This window comes from Rhododendron vialii, chromosome 11a (genome assembly GCF_030253575.1).
Source record: "Rhododendron vialii isolate Sample 1 chromosome 11a, ASM3025357v1".
Lineage (NCBI taxonomy): Eukaryota > Viridiplantae > Streptophyta > Magnoliopsida > Ericales > Ericaceae > Rhododendron > Rhododendron vialii.
Window position 1 is genome coordinate 34,633,816 of NC_080567.1, and position 12,296 is coordinate 34,646,111.

Here is a 12,296-nt window from a genome sequence, read left to right on the forward strand (position 1 = left end):
AAATTTAAGTCGATCATAAAATGAAAATCTCATGGCCGAGTCAAATTTATTAGTATGATGTAAATTTGAAAATTTACTTTTACCATTCATTTTTTTATAAAAAAAAAAACTGCGGAATCTACAATTTGTCATTAATTAGTATCTGCCAAAGAGGATTTCAAATACAAAAGATTTCTCAACTCACGATCAAATAGAACAACAAATACCCAGTTAGGAACCGGGTAACAAGCCTCGAAAATGAGATGAAGCTAAGCCAATTGACAGTCTCATTACACGATCTGCGAGTCCAACATAGACTTTCCAATTCTTGCAATATCCTCCAATTGACTAGTGACTACCCAAATTTATGAAGCCAAAGGGGTCCTGCGACTCCTACCAATTGAAGTGTTCACGTTGGCAAATCATGGAACATGACGTAATCAATTTTTTTTTGATCAGCAACAATAATTTTTATAAAAACTGAACAAATGATACATCGAGATAGAAGCTAAATGTAAGCCGCAAAGAGTATTTGAGGCAACCTAGAAGCAGGTTTACAAAAGCAAAAGAAAGGAAAATAAAAACTACATTCAACGAGGAAGGGCATCCACACCACTATCGCTATTCCTCATTGAAAGTTATACTCCCTCCGTCCCTTTTTAAGTGTCCTGCTTCGTAACTCCAACTTATTAAAAAGACATCATCATTATACCTTTCACATTAACTTTTCCTCCATTTTTCCTACTTACCCATCATCATTGCACTTTTACTCACTAACTTTTTAAAATGGAATCTACTTTTAGGGGCAAAATGAAAAATTCACCAACTTTTACCCACTAACTTTACAAAATGGACACTTATTAAGGGACAGCCCAAAATGAAATACTGGACTATAAAATAGGGACGGAGGGAGTAATAAAGAGCAAAAGGGGCAAAACTCTACTGCATCAGTCTCGTTTTCTCAATCGCTATTGTGCAATTTGATTAACTTTGCTACAGTTGCTCGTGAGAATAAAAGAGCCACTGTTCATCAAACTATCTACTATTTTACTATAATCTTTTCTGATAATATGATGTTCGAATCAGTTTGCGCCCACCTTAACTAATTTTCGAGCCCTGAAGGTGCAAAAATTTTATTTTTCTGACCATTCTAACATAAATAGTCATAATTAATTTTTATCTCTAGGACTCTCATAATTAAGTATTTGCTTTTATTTGAGACCCTACAGAGCAAAAACTTGATTATAAAAGTTTTAGAGGCAAAAATTAATTATGACTCTTTTAGATAAAATGATCAAAAAAAATAAGATCTTCATATTAGTTCAAACAGATTAAAAATTAGACCACCTAATTTTTTATTCTTATTTTTTATATAAACAATAATTCCTCCGTAGCCGAGGAATTCCGTCGCCGCTGGCTAACATGATCCATCCTGGGAATTCTGTGTGTTTGTTTGGGTGAGTTTGAATATTTTAATTGAGAAGAGAGTGAGAGTAAAGAGCCTGATGTAGTAAATATTTTAAAAATGGGTAGCTAAAGTAATAAAGTGACTTTTTAAGGTGTAAATTGGTCCAAAATTTAGAAAGTCTGGTGCGGATGCTCTAACCATAACTAAGCCATCCATGTTGGTAGAAGGGGTCCCCATTTGATTAATAATGGTGGCCCACTTTGTACTAGGTTCGGACCATCAATCAATGGGTTTTTATGTGCGGTTTTGTTATTATCAGTCCAGTGAGTTGAAGATAAGCACACTAGAAGATAAGGAAAACACGTATTTTTGTGTACTTTTTACACCTTATATAATACACATTCACACACCTACTATTATCAGCCCAATGAGCTGATTTTAGAATTTTTCTTTTACGTGATAGAACCCTCTGAACAACCTTTTACACATTGCATTTCAATCAGTGCGAAAATCGTATTTTTTTGATCATTTTATCTTGAAGAATCATAATTAATTTTTGACTCTAAGGCTCTCTTTAGTTAGCCCTAAGAGATATTTGATTATACGACTTTCTTAGGACTGACTAATGAGAGCCTTAGAGTCAAAAATTAATTACGATTCTTTAGAATAAAATGATCAAAAAAATAATATCTTCGCACTGATTCAAATAAATAAAAAATTGGAGCTCTTTTTTTTTTTTTTTTCCATTTGGTTTTAGACGAAAGGGTGACGATAGATGTTGAATTAATGAGTTTTTAGAAAGCTCAGGTGTTTATATGAAATTTAAAAAAGATCAGGTGTTGAATTTGTGAGTTTTTAGAAATCTCAGGTGTTTATATGAAATTTAAGAAAGCTCAGGTGTTTATGTGTGATTTATGTGAAAGGTTAGATACCTACATGAAATTTTCCCTTCTCACAACATCCTCCTTATTCTATATCCACTCTTCTTAAGAAATGATGTCATCCCTCATTACACATCCACTCTCATTCTATATCCATTTAAAACAAATTCTCCATTTAAACGTGCTGTTTGTCCTAAATGAAGCACCTGTAGTCATAGGAAGAAGGGTGGATACCTAACAAACCGAAGAAGGGTCTTCCTAAATGAAGCACCTGTAGTCATAGGAAGAAGGGTGGATACCTAACAAACCGAAGAAGGGTAGACCGCAGAGGTATGCCAACGGTTACATTTTTCTCATTGATGACTACGTGCAACCGTAGGTCTCATTATCTTTGAAAATACGTTGTGTTTTTATGCGAAAGGAAATTGAGATTTACAGGATCAACCTTTCGTGCACAAGAAAATGAGTCAACGAGTACGGACGCATTTCTGATCTACTTGGAAGGTAGTACAACTAGAATTCTACTGGGCTTAAAACCTTCAATCTATCATTCCTTTCGAGACATTGGCACTAAAAAAATACTCATTCCGTTCTAATTTAATTGTTTTTCGTTCTATTCTAACCGGCAAAACAATGAGTTATATCTTTAAATACGTAATGAATTTCATATTGAATATGAATCTTGTTTTGTTTCAATTTTATCAAATGTCCCCAAAGGGACCACCGTATATGTTTAATGCACATAGATTTCAATACAATTCTCTCTCACACCCTGTGGCTTCGTTTGTTATAACGTAAAATATTTTTTTATTTTACCCATTTTTCGCTGTTTGGCTAGAAAAAGAGGGAGGATAATATTTTCAAGGTAAAACATTCTGCACCAACGGGGTGAAATTGTGTAACGCTCCTGAATTTTGGTCAATAAAAATTTCGTTAAATATTTGAATTTTATTTGAATTACTTATTTTCTCTTGAGTGGCTATATGATTTCTTGATAATTTTCGTCGTAGTTAGATTTTGGTCTCGACTAGAAACCCTACTTGACCAATTTAGTTAATTTCTAACCGACTAGTTGGAGGAACCAAGCAACCAAACTCACCTAGTTGTTAGATGAACCTTTTGGACCTTTGCCTTCACCATTGGTCCATAGTGGTTAGGGTAATCTTTGTCCATTGGACAATAAGCTTTTCATTATTATATTTGACTAAAAGTACATGTAGTCTTTTAAAATCTTATTTTAAGATAAAAAGTACTTATACTTCTTTTATCCATTGGTCTTTACATGCTAGGGAAATTATTATTTATTGGGTAATAGCCCTAATGTTCTATTTAAATAATCAAGTATGGATTTTTCATGTACTTTTATGCATTAAACTATTGGGGTATATCTAAACTCTAGATTTTCAAGGTATTTTATTGAATAAAATAGTACTTGTACTTTATTATTACTTTAATGGGGAGAATCCTAACCTTTTTATTTAATTGGGGTACTTGGTACCACACCTATATTTAAATATAGGGCTTTTGTCACATGTTTTAAAGTACTTTTTGACTATTTTACAATAAAAGTTCCCTAGTAACTATTGTCCATTAGACAATAAAAGTTAAGAAATTTATTATCCATTGGGTAATAGGTCCATCTTTCAAACTAAGTACAAGGGTTTTAATAAACTAGTCTTTTCTAATTATCCATGTGATAAAGTACATAATATTTTATTATGTAAAGTACTTAGTAGCCTTTAAGGCCTAAGATTCTCCTAAGTACATTTTTATTATTTTATATTGAAATTTTGTACCCAATTGGATTAATTTATTGGGGAGTTGATCTTTCTAGAGTACATTAGTACACTAGTTTATTTGTTTAATCAAACATGTGTCTAAATGTAATTCTTTATTAGGTATTTGATTTTATGAATCTTGTACTTTGTACTTTTATATGCATATATATATATATATATATATATATATATATATATATGTGTGTGTGTATGTATGTATGTAGTGTACTAGGAGAGAGAGAGAGAGAGAGAGAGAGAGAGAGGCCGAGAGAGAGAGAGGAGAGAGAGGGAGAGGAAAATTGGTTGTACCTTGACTTGACCTTCCTCATCCTTTCAAATCCTTGGTGATATCTTTCTTCCTAGCCTAAATTTATCTCCCATGGTACTTCTATATTTGTTTAAAACCAAATCTTGTACCATTGTCTCATTTCTTCAAACAAATCTTCCATAATCCCATCCAAGTACAAATCTTAGCCATGCAAGCCTAGGGTTAGGCTTTGATCTTTCAAAGATTTCATGACATGTGTCAAAATTTGATGTATGGAGAGAGAGAGGGGGGTCGGCCTTAGAGAGGGAGAGGGAGCCAAGATTTTCCTATAAATAGGACCCCATTCCAAGCATTGAACTCACACCTTCACCTAGCAACTTCTCTCTCTAGAAAAATTGTGTTCTTTCTTTGTTCTTTCTTTTGTTCTTCATGTTCTTGAGAAACTCAACCTAAGCCGCCGCTAAACCGCCACTTGACCACCCTTCGATCCTTAAAGTAGAGTAGTGTTAGTCAAGAAGAAGTTTCGAGAGAAATCATTCTCTTTCGAAGCTCCCGAAGGCATACCGTAGGAAGTTACTCCGTCCGATAGCCGACTAACTTTCCGTAGCCGTTACTACCGCCTAGAAGAACGGTATGAAAATCCTTACTTACTTCCTATTTACTTGCTTACTCAAGTATAACATTGTTATTTTGAATTGATAAGAAGAACGATAGAATATCTTTATTCACTTCCCTAAGTTTAAGTAGATTCGAAAGATAGAACTTATCATTTGTTTAAAAGTATTTGTATTTTGATCTTTAAGATGATTATGAGTATGCATATATGAATTGCTTGTATTACTGGTGATGTGATAAAGCATAAGTGATTTCACTCCAAAGACATCCGTACATGTGGCGTTGTGCTTTGAATAAGCATAAGTGATACACTCCAAGGGCGTCCGTACGTGTGGCGTTATGCTATAAGTGGTGATTGAGCGTGATAAGTAATATAGAATTGGATGATCTTGTTAGAATGATTCATGCTTATTTTTGTCCTACCGCGGAGTCTTTGCATGTAACGAGACACGAGAATCGAGAAAGTAGAAACATGGCACCTAGGGTGTGATTAATGAAAGGAAATATTTTCCGAGAAAGAAAATATTTTGAAACTACATAATGACCGGTTTTGGGTGGTATTATGTGAGTTGTGTGCGTGTGTAAAAATAAGATTTGTGAAAAATCCAATGAGAACCCGGAGCGGCGGAATCATTGTGGGGATACTCGGAAACCCGGAGCGGCGGAACCGAGGGTTTAGTTTTTTTTTGAAAACCCAATGAGAACACGGAGCGGCGAAATCATTGTGGGATACTCGAGAACCTGGAGCGGCGGAACCGAGGGTTTTGAATTGTGTGCGTTCCCATGGGAACCCGGAGCGGCGGAATCATGGTGAGGTATGGCTTGGTTATCCGCGGTACGGAGCCAATGCAATTGTGTGCCAATGGGAATCCGGCGCGGCGGAACCATTGTGAGGATACTCGGGAACCCGGCGCGGCGGAACCGAGGTTGGGTGTGTAGCTTGGTTATCCGTGGTATGGAGCCAATGCAATTGTGTGCTAATGGGAACTCGGCGGGCGGAACCGAGATTGGGTGTGTAACTTGGTTATCCGCGGTACGGAGCCAATGCAAATGATTTTGAAAGGTTGGGTGTGTAGCTTGGTTATCCGCGGTACGGAGCCAATGCAAATGATTTTTGAAAGGTTGGGTGTGTAGCTTGGTTATCCGCGATATAGAGCCAATGCAAATGATTTTGAAAAGTTGGTTTGAAATGTGAAAATGTTGACACAGTCTACGATGAGTCGCGTAGGAGAAACAAAGAGAATCATGGACACCTACGATAGTTCGAATAACGATTGCGGATGTGTTTTTGATATTGTCTTTTGTAGCTGTGGATATACGTATCATGTGGAAATCGATATTTTATTATAACTTGTTGTTTGTAAGTTATGGGTTAGTGGGTATGAAATTTTTCTGCTGAGCTTTTGTAGTTAACGGTGTTGCCTTTTTGGTGACCCTGACATATTATATTGGTGACGACGCCGGTATAATGTGTCAGACCTTGTAGATGATCAAGATGAACAGTACACCTTGGAGGCTTTTGGAGCTGAGAAGCTGGCTAGGATGGAGGAGCAGGTGGAGCTGTAGTTAGGAACCCTAGAACCATTTTCATTTGTGTAATTATTGAACTCTTGTGGGAGTTTTGTTGTAATAAGAGCCAGACTCTATTTTAAGATTTTCAATGAAATTGTCCTTTTAACGTACCCAAAATTCGGGGCGTTACAAATTGTTTTCCCCTAATTTTGGCTGTACGTCATTTTTTCATTTCACACCCCTGATGGTCCAACATTTTTCAAAATCACGTATTTCATTCCCATCTTCTCCCAAATCATATTAGATTCAAAACGAGAGTGGAGGAGGAGGAGGATTCTCAAGTGCAAATAAAACACCGAAAAATAAAAATTTAAGAGTTTATTTTTTAAAAAATATTTTACATCGAAACAAACGGAGCCCGCCTATCATGATTTTAATTTCCTATGATCCCTGCCCTAGCTCTCACAAGACACACGTGCACTAAATAGGATCTACACACTACTCTTCAAATTCACAGATCCCCATGCGAAGATTTAATACACCACCACCAACTCTCTTTCTTTTTTTCGTTCTTCTTTTTCTTTGATACATTGCATTTACTGTGAGAAAAATCCCAACACAAACACTACATATGCCTCATCTATTCTATCTTATATAATAACAGTAACGCATAAACAGAGGAAACAGAGAAATATGGCAACAGAAACAAAAGCTGATCGTTACAACAGCCAACTCTCTCTCAAGAACCTGCTCCGCAGCCATTTCAACACCAATTCACCACTTTTATCAGCGCTAAACTCACTGCAACTTCTACTGGTGTTGGTTCTTTGTACTTGTACTTTTGCTGCGTTCTCGCAATCCATCGTCACGACTCTGCCGGGTTACGCCGGAGATCTTCCCTTCAAACTTGAAACCGGGTCTGTCTTTTACTTCTACTCAATGCACCTAAATTTCATCTCGATCTATTCAGCATTTCATTGCTCTATTTATACACGACCAAAGAAGAACGGTTTCTCTCCGGTTCGGGTATGAGTGGAGACGTCCCATGTTGATACCCGAATGGTAGAGAAGCCATTCCCAACACGTGTACTTGCAATTAAAGGGTGACTCTGACTGGTTTTTCTTGACTTGTGAAGATATGTGAGTGTGGGGGAGTGGAATGACGTGCACCTATTTTACTACTTCATCGAGTCCGAGGGAAATCCGAGAGAAGACCCTCTCATTCTTTGGCTTACTGGAGGACCTGGTTGTTCTAGTTTCCAAGGACTTATTTTTGAAATAGGTGATTTTCTCATACAAATTTAAGTTTCCAATTTGGGAAACCAATATGTGTCTATCGAGGAACTTTTCGTGCCACTAAAGATAAGTACATTAGTTTTTTACACTATATAATTACACTACACTTTATGTGGGGTCCATTTTGGATCCCACAAAAATCCAAAAATTATACCAATAAATTTAAAAATATTATTTTATGGGTTTTGTAAAAAATCAACTCCAACGAATTATTTCTGAATTCGTAAGGGTAAAACTGCTCAACTACGCAGTTTTGCCACTACGAATCTAGAAATAATACTTACCACGTGGTGTCCGAGCAGTGCATTCGGGCTGTACATTTCGGTTTTGGACGGCTCGAATTTGGAGAGAGAAAAATGAGAGAGAAAGAGGAGAGAGAGAGTGGTGGGGTGAGAGTAGAGAAAAAATTTCAATTTGGGTCGTTCAACACACTTTTGGACGGCCCGGATGCGCTGCTTAAGTACTACATGGGCACGGCCACATGGTATCCAACCGGCACCCAAAAATTTCTCGTTCAAAGCACGGTAATCAATCAATTCAATCCACTAACATTGTGAAAATTATTCAATACTCCCGGAGTACACGGGGATACATGTGGAATCCACATGCATGTTATATGAGAGGAGAGAGTATATTGTTTATATACTCCGGGGCTATTGAATAATTACTCCTAACATTGTTTCAGAAGATACCTGTTTGACTTGAATTTTTCTTATTAACTTCTTTTGCAGGACCTTTACACTTCGGAAAAGATTATTTTGATGGAACGTTTCCAAATTTAGCACTGAATCCATTTTCATGGACAAAGGTGTTGATTCTCTAGAAATATATCTAACCATGTCGACTATGCCAATTTTTTATTTTTTATTTTTGGCTGATATAGAGGTACCAATATTTTTAGCAATAGTGTCTTTTTTCTAATATTTTTAGGTCGCCAGCATGATATTTTTAGACGCACCGATCGGCTCTGGATTCTCCTATGCTGATAATGCGGAGAGTTACGTTGGTGATGACCTATTATATGCAACAGACGCTTACAATTTCCTACTAAAGGTGGGAGGAAACTAATTCATGAAAATAATGGGAAAATGATTCAATGTTTTTGTTTGATCAATTTAAGCAATTTACTTGAATAAAAGTAGCAAAGTATTGCAGTGGCTGATGGATCACCCAACATTTTTGTCGAATGAGCTGTATATTGGCGGCGATTCATATTCCGGCTTAATCGTTCCAAACGTTGTTCAGAAAATATACAATGGTACGTTTGTGAGAATTACAATATTTCGGATTTTATTGCAGAAATTTGTTTAAATCAACAAATACTCGTCATTAATTGTACCAGTAGTCCAAACTTCCAACGGCGTAAGTTCGGCAGGAAATTCTATTGCGATGTGCTCTGTCTCATAATCATACCAAATGAGAGTTTTGTTTACAGAATCATGCTTACAAATGGAATGGGATAGAACTAGTATCTTGTATAGTTAATTACAAGTAAAAATCTCTCTCTGTTAGTTCGACCTTTCCAATGAAGATTCTGATTACGCCGCAATTTACAAATTAGAATTTTTTTTTTACAGGAAATTTTGAGGTTCCAGTGCATCGACAACTTAAACTCCAAGTAAATATACGAAGTTTAACTTTGGATTGATCAAAATTATGGATCCTTAATCCATTTATACTTCATTGTCGGAGCTGATGTTTTTTTGATATTGAGTCAGGGATACATACTTGGAAATCCAGTAACAAGTCAGCACGATGATAAAAATGCAAGAATTGAATATGCACACCGACTCGCACTTTTATCGGATAAACTCTATGAGGTTTATTTTCTATTTAATTTTAAGCCATTACTAATATATGTTCTAATGAATTGCAAACTGTTTCCATCATTTATTCATGGGTCTTACACACTTGTATTTCTGCTTGTTTTGTGACTTCATTTTGTAGTCAATAAAACACAACTGTCACGGGGAGTATATGATTATAGATCCAAACAATGCACCATGCATAAGGGATCTCACACTGGTCAATCAGGTATACAAAGGCTTTGGTAATGCAAGAGATGATTGCATAGATTTAGTAATTGCTTTCGTTTTCTTCGATTTAGTCTCGAAACACATTCATGTGTCACCTGAAAATCATTTCGAAAATAGTTTCGTTCACAGCAGTTTTTCTTGGAAAACGAAAAACGATACCGATTATGCTCCCTCATGTTTTAGTCCTCTATTTAGTAATGAGAATCTGCGCAACTTTGTATTATGTAGTGCCTCACCAACATTTTCTACCCACAAATTCTGGAACCCAACTGTAACTATGACTCCAAGAATTCAAGTAAATTGAAGTGGGATAGAGGATTTATTGAGGAGGAACCAATAGATTTCCTACTTCTACCAGACCGTCCTCAGTTTTGGTGCCGAGTAATTTTCTCTCTCTCTCTCTCTCTCTCTCTCTCTCTCTCTCTCTCTCTCTCTCTCTCTCCTCTGAAATAAATGTAATATAAATTACACAGTAATCAGTTTTTATGTTGTTCTATAGTTGCATAATTATTACGTGCTGTCTGATATTTGGGCAAATGATGAAAGGGTCCGACAAGCTCTTTACGTCCGAAAGGTACCGAGTCTAACTACTATTGATTTTTTTTTTAAAGAATTAATTGTGTGAATTTTTTGGGACTTGATTTCTATTGAGTTTGCAAAGTAGTACTCCAGTAATTCATTGTTAATAGCAACTAACAGGGAACAAAAGATAAATGGCTGAGGTGTAATGAGTCCATGGCCTATACTGAAGTTGTCTTCTCAAGCCTCGATTACCACCGAAATCTCAGCCATACACCTCTTCGAGCTCTTATATACAGGTTACCTAGCTCTTACATCTATTCTCCACTTTTAACGTAAAGTTAGCACCTGCGTACAAAAGTGAAACTCGAAAAATCAATTTCCTTACCTAAATTATCTTGGTCACCAAATCATATCACTATGGTACTGTTATATATTCTGAAAAACCCCAAAATGAACTCTTAATTTGTTTCCTGTAAAATTAGAGAGTTTCATTTTTATGCCAACAATTTTCTTGTTTTGTAACAGCGGAGATCACGACATGTTAGTTCCGCATTTGGGAACCCACAGATGGATAGGGTCCTTGGGTTTAACTGTTAGCGAAGAATGGAGACCATGGTTTGTTGATGGCCTAAATGCAGGGTTTGTTCTTGCTTTCTGCACATAAATCATTAAGGGAAAATCTTTTTAATGGCGGAGGTGTGAATAGTTATTTACGGAGTCAATCGTCACTGTCAAAAAGGGTTTTGGACAATCCGGACGTCAATGAAATTTTTTTGGAGAAGAGTTAAACTTTTTTCCGGAAAAGTTTCATTAAAATCCGGACCGTTCAGAACACTTTTGAACGGTCGTGATTGATTAATGCTGTAAAGAACTTGTTCTCTGCAGAACCGTGAATAGTTCTCTCTCAATCGTTAATTGATTACTAGTATTTAAATATAACCGAATAGTACAGTTTTCCCTTTCATGATTTTTCGTTTTGTTTGTGTAGGTACACAATGAGATATGTAATGGAAAATATTGGATACCGCTTGAGGTTTGCAACTGTCAAGGCAAGAAAAAATTAAACGTAACCAACTGAAAAAAATTAAATTAACATCCGCATCTATTTTGGTCACGATCGACCAAAAAAATGATGCGGTCACATTACCTTATTATGTATTTTTTAAAATTTCGAAAGGAGAACATACGTATCTGATTTTTAGTTGCTTATTATGCAGGGAGCAGGTCATACAGCTCCAGAGTACAAGCCTAAAGAAGCTCTTGCCATGATCGAAAGGTGGCTTGCTTTTTACGATTTTTAATGAACACGAGATCGATCAGCAACCAAATCTATTCAATAATTTCTTTGGTGCATATCTGTTCAATGTTGAATTTATTGGATCTTTTTTTAGGCTATTTGAATAAAAACCAGTGGATTGAATTGATGAAGAGAACTTAAGCAAGGATAAGAGCAATGCTACGTATTCCGACAAATTACGCCAAAAATACCTTGAAAAAGAAATCAATGATTCAGATTTGCTGTACCATTGATTAATCTTTTCGGAACATTTTCAGGGTAATTGTTCAGGGTACCTAAAATTATTGCCCAATCATTTATTTTCCCGTTCTCATTAATACCGTTCGTAAATTAAGGAGTTAAATTAATATTATAGTATTATTCCATCCTTTCGAATTCAGAACCTCCTAGCACTTAAAAATGTGTGGTTGAAAGATGTTTCACATGAATGTTGCACAGCAATAATTGTTGCATTCCTGCAACTTTTCACGACATGGAAGTGAGAAGTTTTTGAATGCAAATAGGGCATAGTCCACGCCGTACCCAAGTGTGCATTCGAGTCGGTTTGGACGATTGGGATTTTAGAGAGATAAATAAGAGAGAGAGTGGTCGGCTGAGGGAGAGAGGTAGTTCAGATACGGTTCGTCTAAAACACGTTTGGACGACTCGGATGCGCGCTGCCACTGAGTACCGCCACATGATACCCAATTTGCACCGAAAAACTT

At 36.3% G+C, this 12,296-nt stretch overlaps 1 protein-coding gene across 1 annotated transcript; it reads left to right on the forward strand.

The window, feature by feature from the left end:
- The first annotated feature begins 6,919 nt into the window (after window positions 1–6,919).
- Window positions 6,920–11,728, forward strand: LOC131308643 (serine carboxypeptidase-like 2). Its single transcript, XM_058335597.1, has 14 exons — window positions 6,920–7,358; window positions 7,578–7,723; window positions 8,469–8,545; window positions 8,668–8,790; window positions 8,893–8,995; window positions 9,315–9,355; window positions 9,456–9,557; window positions 9,685–9,771; window positions 10,002–10,154; window positions 10,273–10,347; window positions 10,473–10,591; window positions 10,821–10,934; window positions 11,284–11,344; window positions 11,513–11,728. Exons 1-14 carry the CDS (start codon window positions 7,135–7,137, stop codon window positions 11,594–11,596), a joined length of 1,509 nt encoding a protein of 502 aa, XP_058191580.1. The 5' UTR covers window positions 6,920–7,134; the 3' UTR covers window positions 11,597–11,728.
- Window positions 11,729–12,296: the final 568 nt, after the last annotated feature.

Excerpts from the sequence above, each read along its gene's own strand:
- LOC131308643 (XM_058335597.1), top strand. The coding sequence starts at position 7,135 with ATGGCAACAGAAACAAAAGCTGATCGTTACAACAGCCAACTCTCTCTC. Across the intron at positions 8,546-8,667 it reads ATCCATTTTCATGGACAAAG|GTCGCCAGCATGATATTTTT; the intron begins GTGTTGATTCTC and ends TAATATTTTTAG. Across the intron at positions 9,772-10,001 it reads ATCTCACACTGGTCAATCAG|TGCCTCACCAACATTTTCTA; the intron begins GTATACAAAGGC and ends TGTATTATGTAG.